Source organism: Herpailurus yagouaroundi, unplaced genomic scaffold, assembly GCF_014898765.1.
Source record: "Herpailurus yagouaroundi ecotype Mexico unplaced genomic scaffold, PumYag 182, whole genome shotgun sequence".
NCBI classification, from domain to species: domain Eukaryota; kingdom Metazoa; phylum Chordata; class Mammalia; order Carnivora; family Felidae; genus Herpailurus; species Herpailurus yagouaroundi.
In genome coordinates this window covers 31,942,193-31,968,011 of record NW_024412413.1, presented here as the reverse complement: position 1 = coordinate 31,968,011, position 25,819 = coordinate 31,942,193, and the positions used below count along the sequence as shown (strand labels likewise).

Genomic DNA, 25,819 nt, shown 5'->3' with positions numbered 1-25,819 from the left:
CCACTTTAGCTGTGCACCGAGAAAGTTTAACTTGCTCTTTGTTCACTTCATCTTGGCAGTTACTTGATGGTTCGTTCTAAGCCTAATCTCACGATTCTAGAGTCATCCCAAATTATCCATTGGCTATTAAATCACATTCATTTGCCATACTTAATTTAATCTGTCATTCTACACTGCTAATCCAAAACCAGATTATAATATGGTATATGTCCATGTTATTAAAAAAATATACTCACTGCTACTTGGTGGCAAAAATAATCCATTGATATTTCGAGGTTTGCTGTGATAAAAGATACAACTGATCCGCACACAACCAAGAGGTTGAGTTTCCCAGAAGCATGAAATGCTGCAGTTTTGCTAGACAAAGGAGGTGGGGGAAATTTAATGATCAGGTGCCATACTCAAAATAAATACAACGTGCTACATGTGACAAAACTATCACGATTACTGATTTAGGATCATGTGTGTTTTCTGGCTTTCAGTGTTTCTAAACTCTGCTATTTAAAAGATGCAGTGGATATTTATAAAATATAGTCCTCCATTTTTATAAGAATTTAAATTGAGCAACATGCAAAGTGCCTAAAATTAAGTAGTGGAAGAAAGAATCATTTTTTCTCTATTGTGTTGTAAGAGTGTACATTTCAATATTATTGAAGGGAGATCCTTTTAATAAACATGATGATGGTGCGTAAATCTACCTGCATTTCCATGTGTCTAAATCTGCAAAGTGGATCTAAACATTTTCCCTCTCTCCATAATGAGCACACAGTGTCACTGCCAAGGGCCTCTTCACAGTGTCGGAATCGGCACTGGGAACCCTAAAAGAAACAAGTAAACAGTATAGCAAACTCAACATACTGGCGTTAGTGTTCAACAACAGTAGGTTGCTAATTAATTAAAGAAAATATGACTAGATCAAATTAGAATCACAAAAAATACTACAAAACAAAGTCATAGGTCTAAATTTTAGCAAATGTGTTTAATTTTAGTGAGAGACTGATAATATAACGATTAAATAGTACAACATGCCACAAGTCACTGATAAATTGCTACATTTTGTTCTCTGTTAGTCCATATGATTCACTAAGAATAGATATATAAGAGCAGTGATAGTTTTAATCACAATCCAATGACAGAACAATTTAATTTCTCTTTCTGGAAAAAGCCAGTTCTTTGTTTGTCTTGTTTTTAAGAAACGCTAGTCATATTCTAACTGTGAAGATGATCTCCATTAATCAATCCCTTTATTAGATAATGTTTTCTTAGTCTATGGAGATATTGTTAAGTGTGTTTCTACAGGGGAAGTGAATGGAGCTTAAACTTTATATTATTGTGGAATTTTAGGGAATTACCACATTATGCTACAGTAAATCTCTGTGCTTTATGCCCTTGGTCTACAGAGATAAACAATTGTGCCAATACATATATAAACATCTTTATATATCAACAAAAGCAAATGTGGATCATTTTAATGGGATGCTATTGCTTTTTTTTTTTTTTTTTTTTTTAGTCTGCATCTTTTACACATAGGTCCACAGTTGGAAAAACTTCAGGCCATTATCTTCTTGACAGAGAGGTATGTCACATACAACAAAAATATTCCATATATGGAATATATACATATATATATGTTTTTTTCTTATCTTTTATTACCCTCTTACTCCTGTCTTCACTATTTCCCCTTTTTAAAAGTGGATTTGTGGATCTCGTAGTATAGGATAGTGGACAGGGGCTAGATAAACCAGTATTTGAACTCTTGGTTCCATTACTTGTCCATAGTTACAAAGTTTATACATTACTCATCCTTTCTGTGCCTCAGTTTCCTTATCTGTATGAAAAGAATAAAATGCCCTCTTCGCAGATTGTAAAAATTATGTGAGGAAGATATTGTGGTTGCTATTATTATTGTTATTTAATAATTTAATTATTTAGTAAGAATTTACCACCCATAAATTACTGTGCTAAGTTATTGAGGATACAGCAGTAAAATAGACAAAACTCTGCACATATGGAATAGAAATTCTATTATTATTTATCATCTCTATGTTTAATTATAAGGGGACAGGCAATTGAAGTGGATTTAATTCTTATGGTCAAAGAGGTTGAACCCATTCAGTTTTCCTAGCAGAGATGAAACACTTTAAATCACATTCATTGTGTCTTTCATTTTGGCATGAACATGAAGCTCCAAGTTTCTACATTTATTTGGTTTCAGTGAGATCCATTAATTCTAATCTCTTAAATATTTTTCCCCTTTAGCCTTAAAAACTTGAATTCATATTTAGCTAATTTGTTTATATTACTTCTTTTCCTTTTTCCACGTTATCATATATTTGCTGTTAAATGTCAACAGGGAAAAATTCAGTAATTGGGTTAATAAATTTCAAATGAGAAATCAATTAGATTTATTAAACTAAGTTTGATAGTAAGGTGAATTTAACTTTTTGAATTTATATGATTGGAATCACACTAACCATAACAATATGATGTATCATACAATGTTTCAATATGTTTCAGTATTAAAAATCTGATGTCTCAACGAGCCATTATATAGGCAAAACGAGACATGAAGACAAAAAATCCATAGGCATTTAACAATTGTAAACAAATAATAATTTTAATTTCCTTAGAGAAATTCAATATGTCAAAAATACATGATAAGCTTTTATTTCAGATTGAAAATATGTATAATATTTTACAGGAAAATAATAAATTTTGACTCAGCAATACAAATTATTGCCTTATCTTCCTTCATTCTACTAAAAAGCTTAAGCATGTGAAGTACCATAAGTTGTACAATATTTACCTTTATGCATGTTGAATTAAAAAAGAAATAGCAGTCATTCCCAACTTCTGCCATTTTCAACTCTCTTGCTGCTAATCCAATGTTTTTTAATATAAGAATTGCAGGAATGCAAATATGAGAACTATCAGTGTGTAAGGGGGGAAAATTTCTTTTCCACAGTCTTTCAGGCTATCAGTAGTATTCCTTTAAAACTGACCTCCTGTTGACAGTATATTACACAATAGATAATTCTTAAAGAAATTTAAATTAGAAGATACCTTCTCTAGCTTTGCAGAAATGTTGAATGTGGTTGCTAGTAAGCACACAAACTGAAACTTCTAGAATTTTCCTCATTGTTACCTAATCCATTGTTTGCTCATCATAACTGACCTCACGCGTAACTGCAGGCCAGCCTATCTTAGTGAATTCTGTATGGTCTTTCTTTCTCAATTCTAGTATATTAACCAAATAGGCTAGTAAAAATAAAATATTTGTCTTTTAATGTTCTGATTGAATATGGGACTTAAACTAGTTCCTAATTTCATAGTCAAAAATATTAAGTATTTCACAAGTAAATAGCTGTTTTCTAAATTCTCATTTCTATATATGGTTTAGAAAAAAACCACATTTTTAAAATATGTAAATATACTATCTATACTCCAAGATAATAAAATTATTTAAATATATACTTACTGCTATCCAATGAATTGGGAAAAAATCATTCAGATTGTGTTATTTTAATAGGTACCTGGAAATAAGCTGGACTATTTATTCATCTTGTAGCTATATTCATTCATTTTTCATCCATCATAAAAGGAGGAATAACTTCTTCCTATAGCAGAACGGTTCCAGAGTGTCTGTAAATTTTGAGAATTTGTTGAAGACAAGGTGAAGTACTCTGATTCCCAGAATGAGACATTTAAATCAGCAGTTAGAGGTCTTTCTTCATCTTAGTTTTTTTACTAAAAGAACTAAAACGTAGCAAAATTTAATAAAATCATTCATAGTAGGTGATGTAGAAGATGCCATAGAGATGACAGTTTAGTAGATCAAAATGCATTTTTAAAATGTAAGGAACTTTGAATTGGAAATTAATAAGATAAAGCTATATGGATTCCCATTTTCGTTAAGTAAAACAGACTAATTGGTATGAACTCTCTGAATCTAATACTTTAAGGTAAAATCTAAGAAATAAAATAAACTAAAATTTAGAAAAGAGTTGTGTGCCTATAACTGTAAATAAGAGAAAAAGTAAAAATAAATGGGTAGTATTTAAGTGAAGAAGTAGAGAATAAAGACTTGGCTAAACCCTTGAAAATATTAGCAAAGATACATATTTAAAAAAAACCTTAATATCTTGCTTTCTGTTTTGCTCTATTTTCTAACTCTAGAACAACAAAGTATTCATTTTAAGCACCTAAATTACTGAGAGCAGCATCTCTAAGAAATATCTTTCAGTGGTCTTTTCCTCCAGATAAATTCTCTCTCTGCTTATGGGCTTTTAGCTGCATGGATTATTTCCAAATACTGTTACCAAACACCATTATTGCATGATTACATGCAACATCACTGTTAACATAGGGGAAAGGATAAAAAAAAAAAGGTTTTTACCTTTTAGAGTTTGTTGGGGACAATTACATTTCCATTAGACACAGCAAAAACAGGTCAAACCATGATGGGAATTTTTGTTTTGTTATTGCAAAGAACAGTAAATAGATGTGTATATTTTGGTAGTCTTTGGCATGGAGCTTTAATTTCTTCTTTTTTTTTTTTTTAAACAAAACTCTCTTTTCTTTTCTTTTCTTTTCTTTTCTTTTTTTTACCCCTTATTCACTTCTTTCCTGATGTGAAATTCACTCTAGTCTTTCAGGAAAAGCTGTGACCATACTCAAGAGGATTTTTACTCCCTGTAATGAAGAGTGATGGGAAATTTGTCTCCACCACTGGGAGTAGGCCTGAAAATCCTGTAAGTATTTTGTGTTGGCCAAGGTAGACTCACATTGAGTGTCTTTCATCTTTGGTGCTTGCTAGAACACTAACACATCAGTCAGAGAAGAAAGTCTTTCTTTCAGTTTGTGATCCAATAATACCACTCTAAGTACAGGGGCTGGTAGTAACTCCTTGCTGCCTCTTCAGGTTTATGAGAATCAGGCAAAGCTGTTGGCTGCTACCCATTAGAATAGGAGCCCCATTTGTAACTGTGAATTGGAACTGTGTCTCTCCCCTAACCTGGGCTCCTCTGTCTCAGCCAAAGGCTTTGCTCCAAGCACTGATAAAATCAAAGCAGTGGAAATAGAGTGTTTCCTGAGGAATGGTTAGCCTTGCTGCCACTATTCAAACAGCAAGTAGAATGTTTTAGAAGATGATCCCTCTCAGAAATGACATAATGTTGGATCTAGAAGATTCTGTGGCAGTTTGGGAAATGGCAGTTGATAGTTGTGAGGGTTATTTAATTGTTGTTCCCTTGAGACCCATGAAACAAGCTGCTTGTTAGGATTCCTCTGGAAGAACAGAAAATCACTGGTGCTTAACTATACAATACTAAGTGTCTGGTCCCAATAGCTCACAGCCAGCATCAGGTGTTCTATTCGCCCCTGTCCCTTATATATATTTGGCCATTTTGTGTTTTCCTAGGAGAAAAAGATAGAAGAGGAAGTAAATACTTTGAAATGGCAAATCTCTTTTCTCTTCCTCTGTGAATCCAGTAATAAAAAAAATAGCGCTTTTTTGGGGGGTGGGGGTGGATATTTTATTCTTTGGAAACCCTCTTTTATAATATAGATATTTTTTCCAAGGGCTAAGTCAGGAAAATGCTGGACTCTACGGTTCTTGCCGATAACACAATTATAGAAATGAGACGTGGGTCTTGTCCAAGCAAATAAAAATGGCAGTAGTCAAAACTTCACTGGTAAAGACTACTAGCCTCAACAAGACAGAGAGGCTACTATTACTAAATATTTAATATTTTATTCAATCATTAATTTATCACTTACCCTCCAATATTTTTTTAAGCACTAAGTCAAATAAAGCTGTTTTTAGCTCTGCAGCTGACTGACTCCCAACAACTCAAGCCATTTGGATTCTTTTGGAGCTCATACTGAAGATAAATGAGATTCCTATGAAAAAAATTGAGAATGAAATCGGGTTTTGGATTAGTCTAATGCTAAACTTTGCATTCAGGAAAGAACATCAGAACCAATTTCGACCATACTATGCTGCACAATGAGGCGTAATCCAAACTGTATTACTATGAGGGGTGGGTTCCCAGGTGTTTTAATTGTAGCGTTTTCTAGCACTCCTCTTGGGAAATCTGTTTCCATTAGGACTTGAAATGTCTCCGGATATTTCTAAACTTCTATAATGCTTCAATGAGGAACTTATTAAAGAAAACAAGCAATTAGCTTTCACCAGAATGGTGTTAAATCGCCATCTGAAATGATTCTTTACTTATAACTTGATATCATTTAATTTTCATAAATATCATCAGTTACATCAGTTATCATCAGTGTGGTTAAGTACACACAACACAGAAAACGGATCTCGGTCATGGTAACACCGGACCAATGCTCGCGGGAGTGCATACGGAGGTACTTTGGGTTCCAAACTACAACTCCCAGAAGGCGCCGCGGTCAGGTGGCCGCTTCTACGCGTGCGTCTCCGCCCCACGCTTGGTGTTGGGGGACGTGGGGGCGTTGCCGCCGTGCTTGTGCGCGCAGTGTGCGTGGCTTGAGCACGGCGGCGTTTTGCAGGGGACGCTTTCCTGGCCGGGGTGCTGATTTGGAAACGAGCTCAGCATTCGCACTGTCTTTTGGGCCTACCATGAGGCGCCTAGGTTCGGTGCAGCGGAAAATGCCATGTGTGTTTGTGACGGAGGTGAAAGAGGAGCCCTCCACCAAAAGGGAGCATCAGGTACCGAGGTGTGCGGCCCCGTGGAGCGGCCGCGCAGGGGCTGCCGGGCGCTGTAGAGCCGCCCTGCAGGTCCGGAGCTTTTTTGCAGTTTTCGCTGGGGAGGTCTGGGATACGGGTCTCTATTTCCCGAGCTCCAGGTTCTCGTACCTTGTTAGTTGCAAGGGAGGGAATCTACGAGAGAAGTTTTCTGATGAGGCGATTCAAACTTGCCGTCTCATGGAAATTGAAAGCCCACATCTTAAATAGTGTCCCTTTTCTCAGGTTACCACCTTTTTGGGGAAGACCCTTTAAGATTCGCATAATCACCGCAGTCCAAACTTTCTACTTTCAAGAATGTGGTGACAAAGTGGAGATTGTAGAAGACTTGCTTTGCCAGTTCTAACCTAGGAACGATGGTGGTGTTGACAACTAGCCTAATTAGGTCACTAAAGATCAGATCTCACGTGTTGTTACCAGTAATTACCTGCTTGATTCTAACTAGTGTTCCCATCTCTGGATGTTTCTCTCAGCACTGGGTTTTACACATCGAGGGACCTTAGTAAGTACGGGTGAATGATTAGTAGCCAGTATCAGGGTAATTCTTTAATATGTAGGAAAGTCCTTGATGGCAGAATCCCCAGATATTGAGTACTTTGAACTTATCATACAAAATTCATCATGTGCATTTGGCATAGGCTCCCACCCCCCTTTACATCGTTTGCACATGTGTTCTTGTTTTGAGACTGCCTTGTTGTTTCTAGTCCCAATTTTTAGGACCTGACGTGTAGTAGGCACTGGGTGAATATTTGTTGAATTAAAGAATGAACCTTGGAACCTTTTTGTGCCAATTTTCCATTCACCTTGACACTTTTTACCTTATAATATCCTTTTTAGTGCCATTGCTGTTATAGTTCTTAATAGTTTATGCACAGTTTATGGCACTGCCTAATCGTTCTTTATTGCCACCCAGAATGATCATTGTTAGGGTCTTCCCTAGTCAAAATCCTGCAGTTAACTAGTAAATGTCTGTAGCAGTAGTTGCCAAACTTGTATTTTTTTAGTCACAACAAACCAAGTAGTGATTCACTCTAGCTGTGATTCTCAACTTTGTACGTTGGGGGTGGAGGCGTGTAGTTTGTAAAAGGACCCTACACCCGGAAAAATAAGCCCCTGTTCATGTCCCTCTGTAGTTAAGATTAGCTTACACTATTATTTATAGCATAGTATCCAAATCCTTAACTGTAATTCAAGGCTTCCCATTAGTCAGGTCCATTCTACTCTTGAAGTGCCTGTTGGACCTACCATGAGGTGCCTGGGCTCAGTGCAGCAGAAAATGCCATGTGTGTTTGTGACAGACTTGCTTCCTTAAAGGGAAGTCTCTATTTGAATAAAGTCTGTTTCATCCTGTGAACACTCCGGGCACAGTCTTGTCTATTTTTGCTCAGGCTGTGCACTTTGCCTGGATTACTTTCAGGATTTTCGAATCAGACCTTCTCTGAAATCTTTGATCATCTTAGTTATCCCAGTGAGTTCTTCCACCCAGAAGTTGTAGAGGATCACTCAGTTGACATTTACTATTACTTTTTAAACATACATGCCTTGTTTTTCCAGTCACAGTTTAAAGACTTCAATGAGACGGGGAACTTTGTGTACCCTTTGGTATCTTATATTGTCTTTTGGACATGTTGCTAGCAAAGAGTGGTTGAAAATTGATTCTTATGGAAGGAATATTTGGGGACTCATCAAGAGCTCCATCAGAGTAATCTCCTCCGTAGGATCCTTGGTAAATTTGAAAACACACAAACATTGCTGTTGGGCTAAACCTCCTCTCTTCTGCTACCACAGGTTAAATTGATATCGTCTGCTACTAATTGCAGAAGTTAGTGATAAATCCCCAATCATTGTTTTATCTTGAAAGTACTGAGTCAGGAACAGAATGGTGCTAATTTCCTAAGTCTACCTGACTCTGAAATAGTACTTCCACATACTAGTTTTAAACCTGTACACACCAGTATTGTGCAGTATGTTTCACATGAAAGTTGAATGTTAATTTGTACTGTAAAATGGTGGCTTAAGTCTTTCTCAGTAATAAAAATAAGTTACAGATAAAAAGTTGGTAGGAATCGCAGAAACTGTCTTTTCCTCCATTCTTGTTGGTCTTGGCGGCTCTTCCTGACAGTAGGAAAACCGTAAGTTTTGCAATTTACTACTGCTAAAGCTGAAAGAGTCCCATTTGTTTTTCTTCTTAGCATCAATTATAAATTATACTTGACATTGTATTACACATTCTGTTACACTTTTCCCACTCATTCAAATGAAAGTTCTACCAAAGGCAGGTATTCTTTTTTTATTAACCTCTATATTTCCTAGTGTGGAGGACAATGCTTACTTGACCCATAGAAGGCATTTAGCAAATAATTGTCAAGTTGTCAAGTGGATGATGGAACAGTCTGTGCTAGGGATACAGTGCTGCATAGGACACGGTTCCTGGTGTCAGTTCATTATGGTGGATAAAGAAACATGAGTAATTGCAAATCTGTGTGGGAAAACAGGTATTGCTGTGATAGAAAGGAAGGGGTGATTCATGAGAATTTCATGGGACAAATGTTTTTAAATTGTCTTGAAAGGTAAGCAGGAGATTACACTTTAGAAATAGTGAAATTAAGAACATTTCAGGTGGCAGTATGTGTGAAGGTGTAGAGACTGTTGATCTTAAACCAGTTTTCTTTCTCTCTTTTTTAAGCCATTTAAGGTTTTGGCAACTGAAACTATAAGTCACAAGGCATTAGATGCAGATATATACAGTGCAATTCCAACAGAAAAAGTGGATGGAACATGTTGTTATATTACTAACTATAAAGGTAAAATAAAACTACTACAAATATTATTATTATTATTATTATTATTATTATTAATGTTTGTTTTTGAGAGAGACAGACAGTGCGAGTAGGGGAGGGGCAAAGAGAGAGGGAGACACAGAATCCGAAGCAGGTTCCGGGCCCTAAGCCCGATGAGGGGCTCAAACCCACGAAACGCGAGATTGTGACCTGAGCCAAAGTTGGACGCTTAACTGACCACGCCACCCACGCACCCCTACAAATATCTTTAATCACTTTACAAACTATATATATCTGAAATGGGGCATTTACCCTTCATAAACCCTTTGCACTCTAATAGCACAATAATAAAGTCACAAATGTTACACTTATCTTTCTCTTGAGGGAGGAAAAGGTAATTAACATTTAATACTCATTAAAGGCAGACAATGTGATAAATGCTTTATACATGTTATCTCTAATTTGCACAGTAGCCTCTCCATTTCACAGATACGGAAACCGATCTTCAGAGAACTTAAATAATTTGTCCAAGACCATATAATTAATGAATGACTGAATAGGTGGTGGAACCTATGTTTAATCCTAAACCTTGTTCTTATGCCACTGATTCTGCTGCCAACTCCTTAGTTTTTATTACTATTGACAATATCTAATTGATTTCAATTTAATGCCTTTTAAGAGCTAGAAACTAAAATAGAAATTGTCAGTTAAGGAAAAAAAATGCATTGAAAGGAGAAATGATCTTTGTGATTTCCTGAGGATAGTGAAATGACCTCTTAATTCCAGCAAGAGAAACAGAACAGTTAAATGTAAACTAGACACATTCCTGTTATCAGGAAATCTTTTCTGAAGTGCATATTTTTCCATTTTTAATTGTGATTAAAATACACATAACACAATTTACTGTCTTAACCATTTTAAGTGTACAGTTCATCGTTATGCTACTCTCACCACCATCTATCTGCGGAACTCTTCATCTTGCAAAATTGAAACTCAGTACCCATTAAATAATTCACCGTTCCTCCTCATCTAGTCCTTGACAACCACCATTCTACTTTGTCTCTATGGTTTTGACTGTTCTAGATACCTCATACATCTGGAATCATAACAGTATTTGTCTTTTTTTGACAAGCTGATTTCAGTGTTCATCCGCGGTGTAATTCCTGTCAGAATTCCCTTCCTTGTTAAGGCTGAGTAACATTTCGCTGTGTGTATATACTACATTATGTTTGTATATACCACATAATTTTGTGTGTGTGCCACATAGTTTCACGTATGTGGCATTCATCCCTCATTGTACACTTGGGCTGCTTTCACATTTTAGCTGTTATAAACAATGCTGCTGTGAACATGGTGGGCAAATATCTCCTTGAGACCTGCTTTCAATTCTTTTGGGGCTATATTCAAAGAAGTGGAATTGCTAGCTCATATAGTAATTCTGTTTTTAATTCTTTGAGGAACTGCCGTACTGTTTTCCATAGTAGCTGCATGATTTATGTTCCTATCCACAGTGCACAAGGGTTGCAGTTTCTCCACATCCTCACCAACACAAATGTTTGTTTGGTAGTAGTAGCCATTTTAATGGGTATGAGTGAAATGAGTTTTTTATATTTAGTAGTAAAAAGGACAAAAGGTCCGTTCAACCAGAAATGACAATATAATTTTAACCTGGTTCTTCATATTATTTACTGGGATAGTTAATAGGTAATATGTAATGTCTGAAACAAACTATAATCAGTAATTTCAAAGTATATTTGAAGAAACTAAAAGATTTTTCAAGCTTTCATATTTACATTAAAAAAGTTAAATATGCATCATTATGTATGATGTATAATAGTGGCAGTTAAGCATGAATGGATTATTAAAGAAAACTTACAGGACAGGACCCCAAATGACAGTGATTGCAAATCCTCAGTTTATTGCAGGTAAAGGGTACACAGCATCAAGGGCATGAAAAGTAAGGATGTACATCACAGCAAAGGGTCTGGGAAGACCAGGTGAAAGTACCTATTGGTACCCTCCCCACCGACCCCCCTCTCCATTGCTCCCAGCCCCCAAGGTCCTAATGGGACACACTTTCTCAAATCAGGAACCACTGATGTATGAAGAAAACACACTTTGGTAATGGAATCCAAAATGGAGTTTCAGCTGGGGATTTTTATTGTTTTTAATTATTTATTTTGAGAGAGAAAGGCAGAGAGAAGGGAGAGAGAATCCTAAGCAGGCTCCACACTGTCAGTGCAGAGCCTGAAGTGGGGCTTAAACTGAGATCATGACCTGAGCTGAAATCAAGAATTGTATGGTTGGTTAACTGACTGAGCCACTCAGGCACCCCTCAGCTGAGGAATTTTACATTCTGCTGGTCACAGAGGCATCTTCCTGCTAAGTAACCAGCCTCAACCGCAGAGCCCTCCAGGAGTCTTACTAAAACCAGGTAGAAGACTCATTAGTCTCACTGCTGTAAGTAAAGAATGCAGGCACACTGCCTGAAACTTCTTAGGTCCATGATTACAAATCACTAATAATCACTGTTTCATGCCTTGACCAGGGATCAGAGCCATGCAAAACAGCTCAGCCTAATTACAGATTTTTGGGAACTAACCCTTACAGCACACAGTTACGTTTCAGGAAAAGTGTGAATATGATAATCTGGATATGTTTCCATTTAGTATAGAGGTAGCTTGCTCACAAATTCTAGGTGCTAATAAAATATGGCAGTGGAATGTCCTTATGACAGGGTTACATATTTACTTTTATCTCAGGTTTACCATTCTTCAACCAAAGACTTCAGTCTTACTACATCAGGTACTGCTGGTAAGAATACATTACATACGGTGTCTGTTAGAATACATATTTACCTTTGTTATCTAGGATTGCTGCTTTTAGGGAAGGTCACCCTACTGTTTATTGAAAAACTTTATACTGAAATGTCTTCCAAGATAAGTTTTATTGTTTGCCTCTTATACTTTTCCCTTTTATTATTAATATCATTTTTTTAGGTCAGCCATACCTTTGGGCTCGACTAGATAGAAAACCTAACAAATTAGCTGAGAAAAGATTTAAAAATTTTCTACATTCAAAACAAAACGCAAAAGGTTAGTGAGCCTTTTTCTTTTCCTTTTTTTTTTTTTTTTTCATTTTTTTCTGATTTAAATCTATAGTTTTTGGCTTATTTCTTGCTGTGGTATTCTACACATTATATCCTTCTTAAAATTTAAGCACTTAGGGAAAAGAAGAAAATTGTAATTGAGTATCTTTATATGTAAGAGGTTGTTATTGAAAAATATTTTAAATTGTTTTCCTAACATTTTTATGACTCATTAGAGTATGTTGATATTATTAAAACATACATATTTCTATATATATATATTATAAAGAGTAACACATTTTGGTTTTGTTATCTAAGAGAGAAGTCCATAATTTTATAAATCAGGCACAAATCTCAAAGGATTATCAGTATTTTTAATTATGTTAAAATGCCTCTAAGTATTTTATAAGTAGATACATACATTAATCATTATATATCCACTCTTTCATGTATATATTTATATATACACACTTATAGTGTATTAAAAATTTATATAAATCTACACATACTGGAACATTGGCTACTTTAGAGTTTTATGCACTATTTACTTATGGTGGTGGGTTCAAAATTGAAAATTTAAAGTGCTAGTATACTCTAACCCTGAGAAGTGCAGTCACATGGTGTTGATGATGGAGAATAATTATGATACCTGAATGGGGTTTACTACCTGTTCCCACGTTGAATTTATTCAGTCTTTTTAATTTTTTTTTTAAAGCATCACCACATATAAAATTATTGAACTATTTTAGAATTTTTTTGGAATGTTGAGGAGGACTTCAAACCTGTTCCAGAGTGCTGGATACCAGCGAAGGAAATAGAACAATTAAATGGGAATCCGATGCCTGATGAAAATGGACACATTCCTGGTATCATGAAAACTTTTCTAAAATGTGCTTTTGTTTTTACTTGTAAAAAGAACAAAAGATCCAGAAATTGCATAATTTAATTTTAATCTGGTTCTTTATAGTATTTGTATAACACAAAATTTCTGAATCTAACTTATATTAATAATCTATAAAGATGTTTTATATTAAAAATGTCCTCACAGGTTTAGAATCTTCTCTGAGTTAGTTTGCTACCTATAGTTTCTGGGGATGCGAAAATTTTTGCAAAAGTGTGCTGAATGGAAAGATACCCCAGATTAAGGTTTAGTTCAGCAGGCATGTCTTGAGTACCTATAATGTGCAGAATACTCAGGTTCTAGTAATACAAAAATGAAGATCAGAACCTTGATCTTTTAGACACCAGAGGAAATGCAATATTGGTCTGATTTAAGAACTAAAAGGAAAGCATCCACAGGGTATAGTCAGAGAAAACAGGAAGAACTCTAGATCAGCCTGTGGTGTTTAGAGGAGGCTTCTAAGGGGAGAGGACTTGTGTACTGAAGCTTAGGAACCAGGAAGTTAGCTGGCAGGGAAGAGAGAAGGTCAGCTTAGGCAAACTCCCATGAAGAGCAGAGATTTGGAGTCTTGGAAGTTTTATGTAATGCTTCTCTGTGGCTGGAATGTTTAGGGTGTATGACCCTGGAGGACATTATAAAAGTTGAGGCTGGAGATGTGGAATGGGCTCAGATCTTAAAGGGATTTATATTTCATTTAAAGGAGTTTGAAGTTCATCCTGAAGTTGATTGTTAAGCAGGGGTGCAGCAGAACTAAATTTAAATTTTTAAAGCAGGATTATGATAAAAGTAGGTTGGGTTTCCCTGGAGACTAATGGACCAGTAAAGATTATTATAGTCACCTGAATGACTACTGAAGGCCAAAGATAGGACGGTCACAATGGCATATGTAGCCTAGTGATTGTTTGATAAAGAATTGTCCACAATGAAGGATCCTATTCTGGTAACAGGAGTTGGGTGAGGAATAGCAATAACGTTCAATACATGTGGAATCAATACATTATTCAGTAAATATTGGAACAGTGCAGTGAACTGTGGAACACTTAATACATGGTCTGTTGTCCTTGAAACTGGAGATAAAGTGGAGAGAAATCTTAAAAAAATAAGTAAGTTTCAGTTCTGGAAAAGGTAAATTTTCTGGTAAAGGAATGCTGAGTGCTCTGTACTGAAACACCAAACAGGTTAATTCCTCAACAGAATAAAAAAAAAACCTTATTATTAAAAAATGATTGTGATTGAGTAGTAAAACTGTTAACATTATCACTGATTAAAAAATGATAATCTGTGTGTGATAAACATCCAAAAAACATTGAGAATTTACAACAAAAGTAAAAATTACCTCACGTCTAAATCCAAAGAACAGCAATGTAGTAATAGTGTTTTCTTTGCCTGATAGGTTGGGTACCAGTGGAGAAAAACAACAAACAGTATTGCTGGCATTCCTCTGTAGTTAATTATGAATTTGAAGTTGCCCTGGTACTGAAGCATCATCCTGATGATCCTGGTCTTTTGGAAATTAGTGCAGTGCCGCTATCAGATCTCCTAGAACAAACACTAGAGCTTATCGGAACAAATATTAATGGAAACCCATATGGTGAGTGAAGCCTTTTCCTATTTAGTTACAGTAACTGTCACTTATAAAGAACTTCCTGGGTTCAACTTAAAACACACACCCTAAGGAAATGACTAATAAGAGTTAAATAGCCTTGAGAATTATAGCCATTTCTATTTATGTCCATGGAGAAATTTATTCATGACTCTAACCATTAATTCAAAAGGTTGAATTAACTTCTCATTCTTTCCTATGATAACACTATAGAGCTATTTATGAAAGGTAATTATTCAAGTGTAACTTTTTGTTTTTTAAAATTTATGTGAACTGAGTTGAATGAAAATTGTGTTTTTCATGGCTAGGTAATTAGTATTAATAGCTAAGAATAAATTAAAGAATTGACACTGAATAGCATAATGAGCATTAGAATCTGTACTATGATGAATGGAGTCGAAGTCCAGAGGGCACTGGGGAGTACATTGTTGATAGGCAGATGAAGCTGGATTCAAGGACATTAAAGCTGGAATAGGAAAATCCTGTATAGAGATCAGAAGCTGACTGATTGGCAGGTATAAAGAAGTTACGATAGTAATTATACAAGTTACCAGAGATCCAGTGTGGCTGTTTGGCAAACATTGAATGATAAGTGAACTTGGCTAATGGTATAGAGAAGGGGTTGGCAGACGTCTGTAAAAGTACAGATAATAAATACTTAGGTTCTGTAGGCTATACCTCTGAAACAAGGCCATAAACAGTACTTAAAAGAATGGGTATAGGGGCGCCTGGGTGGCTCAGTCGGTTAAGCGGCTGACTTCGGCTCAGGTCATGATCTCATGGTCCGTGAGTTCGAGCCCCGCGTCGGGCTCTGTGCTGACAGCTCAGAGCCTGGAGCCTGTTTCAAATTCTGTGTCTCCCTCTCTCTGACCCTCCCCCGTTGATGCTCTGTCTCTCTCTGTCTCAAAAATAAATACATGTTAAAAAAAATTAAAAAAAAAAACAACAAATGGAATTATGTTAATAAATATAATGCTTAAAAAAAAAATGGGTATAACTGTTCCACTGAAACTACGAAAACAGGTGTTCGGTTGGATTTGGCCCACAGGTCATAGCTTGCTGACCCCTAGTGTAGAGTATATGAAGGTGAAATTTAGATTTAATGAGGTAAGGTGACACTTCTGAATGAGATCACTTGTGGTATATCTCTCTTCCAGGAAACCAACTAAACTTTTTGGTAAATTTATTCCTAAATGTTTTAAAAGGCTTTAAAAGGCTTTTTTTATTTGGAGAAGTAAATGTTCTCATTTCTTTTTGAAACCTTTATGTGCCTAATGGAAATTTTTACCATTTAGGGTTAGGAAGCAAGAAGCATCCATTACATCTTCTTATACCACATGGGGCATTTCAAATAAGAAATCTACCAACCTTGAAGCACAATGATCTATTATCCTGGTTTGAAGGTTGCAGAGAGGGTAAAATTGAAGGAATAGTATGGCATTGCAATGATGGCTGTTTAATCAAGGTAATGGCAAAAAATAGCTTGTGGGATTATTTCGTCTTGTTCCTAAAACAAAGTAGAAGTGGCACGAGAATACTCTGTACAAATTGCAGTTAATTCTAATGTGTTGTAAAGAAATTTAATTTCCTCATCTCACATGCCACCATTCTTTATATGATAAAATAATGTTTCCCAATGTGCATTCATTCTCTGGGGCTTTGGTTGTCCTACATAGCCTTCAGAATTAAGGTGATGAAAATGTCTGGAAAAACTGCACATTACATATTCCCTTCTTGTGGATGTTGCACATGAATGCTCTCTGAGATAATCAGCATAGTTTGACTCCACATTTCCCAAACTTGATTATAGAATTTGAGTTAAAAGTGCCAGGGTGACAGTTAATATTTACAGAATCAATTTGTTTATACTTTGTGCCCTTTCTGTCTCTTGGATTTGTCTACTCGATTTCAGACAGGTTCCTGAAATTAGTAATGTTCAAAACTGGACCTTCGTCATACCAACCCCAACTCCCAGCAATTCAAAACATTAGATAGCAGTTTTAACCCCTCTCTCCATTACATACAATTATTTCTTAAAGATTCTGATCTATTGAATATATACTTCTCCCCAACCAGTTGGCATTTAATTTTAAGTTAAGCCAAAATTCATGCTTGATTTACTATATCACCCTCCTAAATGTTATCTTTCAGTCTTCTCCCTTTTCTGTCCATTCTTCACAGTAAGTGAAAATGTTACTTTGCTACATAAAACTGCTTAGTGGCATAAAGATTATTCATGACAGGACCCTTGCTTCACTTTCTGGAACTGCTTGTACACCCCCAGCTGCCAAGCATACCCATACTGTATATGCCCTAACCATACTTAAGTAAGTAACTGCAATCAGAGCAAAAAGCACCATTCTATCCCATGATATTTAGAATGCCTCTCCGCCCATATTTTTCAATTGGCTAGCTTCTGCACTCAGCAACAGACTCCATTATATTTTTATGGAGCCCCTGATTATGTTCCTGGCAGGTTTCCAGGTGCTGGAAATACAGAGTCAACAAAACAATGTCTGTGCCTTCATGAAGCTCACAGTCTAATGGGGAAGATAGACAGTAACACGTAAATATATAATATGTCAGGAGAAGAACAGCTATGAAAAAAAAAGGGTAAGAAAGTGGAGCCTTAAATAGTGCCTGGCAGATGGTGGGCACTCAAATATTTGTAAGTGAATGAAGGTAATAAAATCTAAAATCTAAATACCCTTTTTTCTCTTTTTAGGTTCATCGCCATCATCTTGGTTTATGCTGGCCAATTCCAGATACCTACATGAATTCAAAACCCGTTATTATCAACATGAACCTGAACAAGTATGACCATGCCTTTGATACTAAGAGTTTGTTTAATCTTCTTTCAAAAATAGATAATCAGAAATTTGGCAGACTCAGAGATATCATACTTGATGTATAAACTAGAAATGCAATTAAAAAACAGTTTTATTATATTTAAACCTTGAATATTCTGCCATGTGGGGAAGGTAAAAAATCTCAAGGTTCAGTGTCTAATATAGCAATACATCTTCTAGCATTTCAGGAAATGAATTTCCCAGTTGCAAATGTCTATTCAAGATTTTATTTAGAAGCAGCAAATGAATTTCAACCACTAAACTTAAAAAAATGTAATAGTAATCTCCCACCTTGTACAAAGGTTGGATTCTACCATTACTGGGTAGTAATTTAAAAACAGTTAAACAATTCTGGATCATTAATTTTGAGGATTAAAGAATTTAAAAAACAATTTAATCTTACTAGACACTTAACAAAACATATAGCTGTAACCTCATAACATGTTTATATACATGTACATATATATAAAATTAGTCTTAACACATATAAGTATGTAAATATATGTAAAAGTCCAATTTTAAATGTCAAAATTATTAAAGTTCACCCTCATACTCTTTAAAAAAATATTATGAATGTACAGAAACTCATCATAGCTCATTTGATAGACATAATTTAAAAATCTTCAAAAATATACTTTTCTAATGTTTAAAATTTCATATTTTAAATTACTAAATTTAAAATTCACTAAATTTTAGTAAATTTCCAATTTAATTTTAAATTGGATATCTAGTAAATTTTACTAAAACTTCCAAGGTACAGGATATGGAGATGGAAATCATGTAGGTCAGAGACTTGATTTCCTGATGGAGTTTTAACTTACAAAGTTAATAAATAAATAAAACTACAGTTATAGGTGGTCCTTAATAAATGGGGAAATTAGCAGGACTTTCCTCTTCATCTTCAGACTGTTCAGAAGCAGCAACGGGACTGCTTAATTCAACTCCAAATTGTTCAGAAAGTTTTTTTAACTTCTCTTCTAAGAGAATATTCTTTTTCACTTCTTCTTTATAATTATACTTCAGATCTTCAATTTCTTCAAAAAATGAAGGATCAAAGTTTTCCAGTTCTTTTTTCAGCTTTTTTATTTCCTCCTAATAGAAACATGATAACTTTAAAAGATATAGGTAGGAATAAAATACATTCTTTAGGTTTGAACTAAAGAGATGTAATTGCAAACATAAAATCCAAAGTAACTTGAACAATCAAATAGAAACTATATAGGCAGAAGTATTTTCTTAGGATTCTGTTAATAAGGTATCACTGTACAAGGTTTTAAGTAACAAACTTGTTAACTGGCAAATCAAACTGTTCTGTAAATTATGTCCTAGTCTTTGGAATTTATCACTTCTTAAATTGTGTGTGTAGGGGGTGGATATTTAATCTTTATCCAAAAGCATATCAGATACTCTCACTGAGGTAATCAAAGACTTGGCTATTCACTACACAAGTTATGTTGGTTAAGATTCTTTGGTTTAGGCTTCATTTATATTTTTACAAATACCTATTTTTTTTAATAGTCGACTTCATATATATATGTGTATGTGTGTGTATATATATATATATTTAGGATTAGGGAAACTCTAGAACTTCTACCTGGATAAGAGGCCTCTGGTAAAGGGACCATTTGAACTTTAGTGACCATTTAGAATAGCCAGTGATTACTAGTTAATTCTCCAATTCATGCTCTCTCGTTCTGTTTATAGATTCTTTAAGAGATAAAGCATAGCAAGTATCTTTCTTTAAGGGAGCTATTCTTGAAAAGAATTTCAAAAGGAAATAAAAGGCACTGTTCCCAGTGTGACCCAAAACTTAAGAAAATATATTAAAATAATGAGCTATATTTGTGAAAATTAAAAAATAAATTTACTCTTTAATCCTATTTGTTTTGTCTTTTTTTTTTTGTAGCTCTTCAGTATTTTTAACATCGATAAATATAATGAACTCTGAAATGTTAAGGTCAAAATATTAAGTATATTACGTAACCCCAGGAGTTTTTAGGATGCATACTTAAAACTCATAGTGTTCATAAAATTTGTTTTTAACAGCTATTTTCACAAAACATTTATAATATTATAATTTGATAAAATTAATTACCTTCAAATACTGCTTTTCTATATCTGAGGTTTTGAGCTGTGTCTCTAAATCTTTTACCTTTTCCGTTAGTTGATCAAGATCTGCCAAAAAAATTTTAAAAATTAGACTCCACTTTTCCCCACTCTGACAAAGGATTTATTTTAGAGAACATAAGTAGAAAACTTATGAAACCAGAACCTGGAAAAATATGGCGTTTTATGACTGGAACACTTTTCAGGATGTGAATACTGTAATGCTACCTCTCAGGTAATTCTGTAGCAGACCAAGAGAAAAGGAATATGCTAGGTATTAAATGTGTAGAATCAGTTTAATTTTTACATGGGAGAAATTATTTTCCAGAGAAAAAATATAGAGCCAGGAAAAATTGTTAGGTACTCAAAGTACAGCAAAAGAGTAAGTAGACTGTTTGTTAGGGAAGGGGCTCTAACCCAAGTTGGGTATTGGCCAAGGCTCCCGATATCCAACAGTACTGGCTGTTCCGTATCGGTCAATACACATTTACTGTGTAATTACTACATGAAAAACTTGGTAGGCAGTGTGGAATAATACACCCTAAATACCGTGGTTGGAAAACATTAAGTACACAAATAGAGCACAAAGGCTTTAATTTATTAGATTCTTACCACCCCCCTCACCTGGAGTTAACATATCTCTAATTTTATAATGAGAATCAGGGGACATGTAGGATTTATTTAATTGCCCTCTTTGCTAGAACCATTTTCTTTAAACACTACATAGGTCATATTTTGCAGCCATTGAAGGGTAAAATTTTAAAAGTAATGCTCAAGTTTGAAAATATAATGGGCAGTTGACATTTTCATGAATGAGATAGGAAGCATATTTCTGTTAAGGATCATTTGGAATGGTCCCCTAATTATAAGTTGAAGGCAGGAAATATTTTCCTCATCCTTTCCTTTGGGAATAGTTAGCAGAACCCATATTAATTTGGAAAGCAGAGCAAAATATTTTTCAAAATTTCACTCACCTTTGTAGAAAGTGCTAATGATTTTTTATAGAATTGGTTCTTAATCACCGGGATGCTATATGTTACAAAGATTAGTAATGAAATAGTGCAGCAAAAGTGATTATTATGTATAGCACTTCCTGAAAGTTAGCTTAATGATATTTGATAGCTTGATAGAAATGGTGAATTCTGTTCTAAAGGATTATACCAATTAATAACAATACTTGACTATTTCATACAACTTTTTCAATATTCTCCCACATATTCTTGTTGCTACTTTGTATTTAAATAGTGCTTTAGGATTGCCAAGACAGTTTTGGTTTGATTTTGAACCTTAACAGTCTTTGAAATAGAACAGGTATCCTTATCTATCTTCTTTAAATAGATGAAGAATATAGGGTTCAGAAATTTCCTCTCAGGAAAGTGAGGTTTAGAGAGAACTAGCCTAATGTCAACAGTATTAACAAGTCTTTGGTACTGTGCTAGTCTAGTACACTAAGCTGGCTGCGATAAGAGATCCTGTTGTGGGGCACCTGGGTGGCTTGTCGGGTAAATGTCCAGCTTCGGCTCAGGTCACGATCCTACAGCTTGTGGGTTTGAGCCCCACACTGGGCTCTGTGCTGACTGCTCAGCCTAGAGCCTGCTTCAGATTCTGTGTCTCCTCTCTCAGCCCTTCTTCCTGCTCATGCTCTTTCTCAAAAATAAACATTAAAAAAAAAATTTAAGAGATCCTGTTGAGAGAGACTGACTTGACTATTTTTAGTTGCTTCTTGGCAGTAATACAGTTTCTGTCATCAATAGCAGAGAACAGTGAGGGGCTTTGGAGTTTCAGATTTAGGTTTCATCCTACTTCTCTCACTTTCTAGCTGTTGTGACCATGTTAGCCTCTTTAAGGTAAAGATCACAGGTGAAATGAAGACAATGGTACCCACCACACAGGGTTATCAAAGTTATGAAATCCTTGTTAAAGCACTTAGCATAGTATCTGTTACAACTCCTACATGATAGCTCATACACAGTAGTAACAAGAATATGTGGTGGAATACTGAAAAAGCTGTATGAAATAATCCAAGATTGTTCCGATATAAATTGGTATAATCCTTTGGAACAGAATTTGCCATTTCCATCAGGCTATCAAATATACATAATGAACAAATGATTCTTCTTTACAGTGATGTTCTAAAAAGTCAACGTGAACAATGAATTAGTGAATATTAAACCGTTACTCATAGGGAAAACGTACATACATATACATACTCAGATCTCACATAGATTAAAATTTTAAATCCTGGAAACAACTCATCCTGGTCAATTTTTTTTTTTTTTTAATGTTTATTTTTGAGAGAGAGAGAGACAGAGTGCTAGTGGGGGAGGTGCAGAGAGAGAGGGAGACAAAGAATCCAAAGCAGACACCAGGCTCTTAGCTGTCAAGCACAAAGCCTGATGCGGGGCTCAAACTCATGGACCGCGAGATCATGACCTGAGCTGAAGTTGGATGCTCAACTGAGCCACCCAGTGGCTGACTGAGCTCCCCTGGTCAATTCTGTTGTGTTTTAAAAAAAATTGTTCAGAAAAAATTCAGAAGTATCAAGTGATTCTTCTGAGGCTGCCCCACTAGTAAGTGTCAGAATTGGGATTTAAACCCTGTCCAACTGGCTCCAGAACCAGTTTATCACCCTATGCTGTACTGTCTCATACTGTCTCCTTAACCTCGTACTGTCTCTCATCTATATGAGAGCTGAAATAAGAATGCAGAGCTTCATTTTGTTGCATCTCCTCTGAAAAACACGGGTCAAAAGTTAAATTTTTCAGTGCTGTGTATCTGCAAAAGCACCAGGAGTACTGGTTTTGGGGGTTACAAGTAAATTTTAGTGAGTGGCTGAATTCACAAATACAGAATCTGAAAATAATGAGGATCAACTATTAATTGTGTGTGTATGTATACATAATGCACATATGCATATATGTATACATATGCACACAGCAGTAGAATGATTAATCACTTCTGAATAGAAGCATGTAGAAGGCTAGACTTTGTTTTACTTTGTAAAAGGATAAAAAAATATAGGCAATGTTTACTATATGTAGTTAATTTTAAGTTAATAAGATGACAACATTTAGAAGATAACGTTCAGAGGGTTTAAAAGGGCCTATACTTAGAAAATGGAATCAAGAGACCTAGTATTCATTGCTTAGCATTGTATCATGATTAAATGTTAACACCATATGGAACACAAAGAGAAAAACACTTGAGCACCTGCTACTCAATATTATAAACAACTTAAAGGACTCAATAGGAACATTATTGTTGCAAGAAGCAAAGAGCTCTAAAAATCTGTTCCAGCGATTTGACTTTATACAAAGACAGTCATCAAAAATCTGAATAAATAAAAAAGGCAAACCCTAATTAAAACACTTGGGTTAGCACACATGCTATAAGTATGTTATAAAATACTTTACCGGATATGGTGCTTTCAGCTCCACTTTGGTCTTTGTTAACTTCCAACTGATGGATTAATTCTGCCTTTTCTTTTTCCAGCTGTCTATTAGCTAATCTAGAACACAATGATTATGTATTAAAACAATAACAAAAACCAGACATTGCTTCATAAAATACAAGTATTTCTTATAAACTGTGTGACGTGCATTGCTTATAACTTGCTGATAGTTATAAAGGTAAACATTTATTCATTTACTCTCACTACTGTAATGCTACCATTCTCAAACTGAGGTCAGAAAATGAAAATTCTTTGTTTTGTAAAGTCTGATCTGATATCATTTTTAAGAGTTTTCCTGTTGGAGAAACCTCATGGGAGTATTCCACACAGAATCCAGAAAGTAAATCATTTTTTTTCATTAATTAATATTTGCCTCTGGGCAAATTAGGATCTGGTTGACCCTGTTTTGTTTTTTTTCAGCATCTATTATGTAAAAGAGTAATTGGCGTTAGAAGGATGAAATAAGACTGATAAGCCTGTTAGGCATCAAGTTTGAAAAATCCTAATCTCTAGATATAGCAAACCTGGTTATATCAAAAGATTTTTTTTTTTAAATGGTAGTCATATGAACAGATAATGTACCTTAGAACTTGAAGCGCCCGTTGAAGGCTCTGCTCTGTCTCAGCACCTTCAGGAACATGTTTGAGAATCTCAATCTTTGGGCACAATAAAAAGAGAGCAAAGTTTGATATGGAACTAGAGTTTTAGAACGATACATATTTTCAGTAAAGCATCTTGAATGTGGGGTTTTCCAAAAGCACATATGAGCACTTATCTATGGTGTTCTATTCACTAATCATTCGATAATTACTGAGTACTGCTTGCCCAGGCACTGAGGGTATAGTAATGTGCCAGAGGAAGGAAGGACTATCAAGAAGAATAACTCAGGGTAAGAGGATGGAGAGCCATGGAAGGTAGATGAAGGGCTAAGGAAGGTCTGAGGAGCCTCTGTTTTATCAGAGACCTAGGGGGCTATGAAAATATTTCGGTACAGAGGCAAACAAGTGCAACATCCCAAAGCCTGAGTTTGGCCAATTCAGAGGACTCGAAGGTCAGTGTGAATGAGGGAAAGCAAAGATGAGGCTAGAAAGGAAACCAGATGCCGGACCACATAGGTCCTTATACGGTATGCAGAGTACTTTAGAATTTTACTCTGGGGTAATGGGGAACCACCAGAAGACTCTGAGGACAGGGTGCTAGGATTTTCTTTATGCTTAAACAGCTGACTCTTCAGCTATGTGGAGAAGAGATCAGGAATAGGGACAAAGTGAAACAAGGCAAGAGTGGAAGCAGGGAGGCCAGTTAGGAAATTCTAACAGTTCACATGTGAGAGAATAGCTTAGACTGACAGTGTTGGAGGTGTGGAGACGTCAAATTTGAAATCTATTTTGAAAATAAGAGCTGATGTTATTTAATGAAAAAGATGGGGTGTGAAAGAAGGAATTGATAATCTAAGGCTTTTGGCTTAAACAAATGGTTGAGTGGTGGTGCCATTCACTTAAGAGGGGCCTTCTAGGGGAGGAATTAAGAGTTCCATTAAAAAGAATTTTTTTTAAATGCTTATTTTTGAGAGAGCTTGAGCAGGCGAGGGGCAGGGAGAAGGGGGAACAGAGGATCTGAAGCCAGGCTCTGCGCCAACAGCAGAAGCTCCATGCAGGGCTTGAATTCACGAACTGCAAGACCATGACCTGAGGTGAAGTCAGGCACTTAACCAACTGAGCCACCCAGTTGCCCCAAGAGTTCATTTTTATATACATAAGATAATGCCAAGAAGTGGCTTGATATGAAATGCATTATTTTCTCATAAAGAAAAATTACTTGCTTGTTGCTCAAGGTCTTCAGTGTATTTCTTAGCTTTTTGTTCCCTCTCTGTTGCTTGTTTTACAAGCTGTTTAAGATCAGTAAGGTTTTGCGTTTTTTTGGCAATGTCAGTTTCCAATTCTTTCAGCTTGGTTTCATACATTCTAAAAGGAAAGAAAAAATAAGTGTACACATGGAAATAATTCATTGATTTAAAAGCCAGTTCAAGTCATTGCACTAAAAATAACAGAGTATCTTACACTGCTTCTTCTATTCAAATCTTTTACTGCTGCATATTTACTTAGCATCAGGTGACAACAAGGGATAAGTACCCCTAATTAACAAGCCAATTAAAATAGAGGATTTAGGTGTTTCCCGAGGTTATAAACAAGGATGGAACCTGTTTGATCACTAGCAAAAAGATTACAATTAGTTGTTTTTCTTTTTCAGTCACAAACCAAAAAACTGCAATTCATCAGATTATCAAATTCTGTATTATTGGGTAGTCTCA

General features: G+C 35.4%; 3 protein-coding genes across 19 annotated transcripts in view; 1 reads left to right on the top strand and 2 right to left on the bottom strand.

Annotated features, from left to right (window-relative positions):
• The window catches only part of CUNH12orf50 (chromosome unknown C12orf50 homolog), a 53,862-nt gene extending 47,649 nt beyond the window's left edge, over window positions 1-6,213 (bottom strand). The window contains exons 1-5 of one of the 5 annotated variants that reach the window (XM_040491277.1): window positions 5,997-6,213; window positions 5,779-5,901; window positions 3,534-3,642; window positions 699-818; window positions 237-357 (exon numbers count right to left, since the gene is read on the bottom strand). In XM_040491277.1, the coding sequence (XP_040347211.1) occupies window positions 237-357; window positions 699-710 (133 nt within the window). In that variant the 5' untranslated portion in view covers window positions 711-818; window positions 3,534-3,642; window positions 5,779-5,901; window positions 5,997-6,213. Of the gene's footprint in view, window positions 1-236; window positions 358-698; window positions 819-2,806; window positions 2,999-3,063; window positions 3,164-3,533; window positions 3,643-5,778; window positions 5,902-5,996 lie in introns of those variants that run through there. The other 4 variants (XM_040491276.1, XM_040491275.1, XM_040491274.1 and 1 more) reach the window with 4 other exon arrangements.
• Window positions 6,214-6,474: 261 nt separating this feature from the next.
• Window positions 6,475-18,056, top strand: RLIG1 (RNA 5'-phosphate and 3'-OH ligase 1). 6 transcript variants are annotated; one of them, XR_005795400.1, is made up of 8 exons: window positions 6,475-6,763; window positions 9,417-9,534; window positions 12,510-12,605; window positions 13,348-13,464; window positions 14,893-15,090; window positions 16,398-16,567; window positions 17,579-17,715; window positions 17,828-17,922. XR_005795400.1 is itself a non-coding variant. In XM_040491282.1 (7 exons), the coding sequence occupies exons 1-7, from the start codon at window positions 6,605-6,607 to the stop codon at window positions 18,014-18,016; spliced, it is 1,047 nt and encodes a 348-aa protein (XP_040347216.1). In that variant the 5' UTR covers window positions 6,476-6,604; the 3' UTR covers window positions 18,017-18,056. The 6 variants fall into 6 exon arrangements, 5 of the variants coding, with proteins under 5 accessions (XP_040347216.1, XP_040347214.1, XP_040347212.1 ...); XM_040491282.1 differs by lacking the exon at window positions 17,579-17,715 and having other exon boundaries at window positions 6,476-6,763; window positions 17,828-18,056; XM_040491278.1 differs by lacking the exon at window positions 17,579-17,715 and having other exon boundaries at window positions 6,479-6,694; window positions 17,828-18,056.
• Window positions 18,057-18,162: 106 nt separating this feature from the next.
• The window catches only part of CEP290 (centrosomal protein 290), a 99,506-nt gene continuing 91,849 nt past the window's right edge, over window positions 18,163-25,819 (bottom strand). For 5 of the 8 annotated variants that reach the window (XM_040491268.1, XM_040491265.1, XM_040491266.1 and 2 more), the window contains 5 exons: window positions 25,331-25,472; window positions 24,091-24,164; window positions 23,471-23,565; window positions 20,047-20,126; window positions 18,163-19,043 (listed from right to left, as the gene is read on the bottom strand). In XM_040491268.1, coding sequence (XP_040347202.1) covers window positions 18,813-19,043; window positions 20,047-20,126; window positions 23,471-23,565; window positions 24,091-24,164; window positions 25,331-25,472 — 622 coding nt within the window. In that variant the 3' untranslated portion in view covers window positions 18,163-18,812. Of the gene's footprint in view, window positions 19,044-20,046; window positions 20,127-23,470; window positions 23,566-24,090; window positions 24,165-25,326; window positions 25,473-25,819 lie in introns of those variants that run through there. The other 3 variants (XM_040491270.1, XR_005795396.1, XR_005795395.1) reach the window with 3 other exon arrangements.

Bases quoted from the DNA above. Each gene is read 5' to 3' on its own strand.
- RLIG1 (XM_040491282.1), top strand. From the start codon at position 6,605: ATGAGGCGCCTAGGTTCGGTGCAGCGGAAAATGCCATGTGTGTTTGTG. The intron at 9,535-12,509 runs GTAAAATAAAAC...TCATTTTTTTAG, and splicing joins TTATATTACTAACTATAAAG to GTCAGCCATACCTTTGGGCT. The intron at 12,606-13,347 runs GTTAGTGAGCCT...GAACTATTTTAG, and splicing joins TTCAAAACAAAACGCAAAAG to AATTTTTTTGGAATGTTGAG.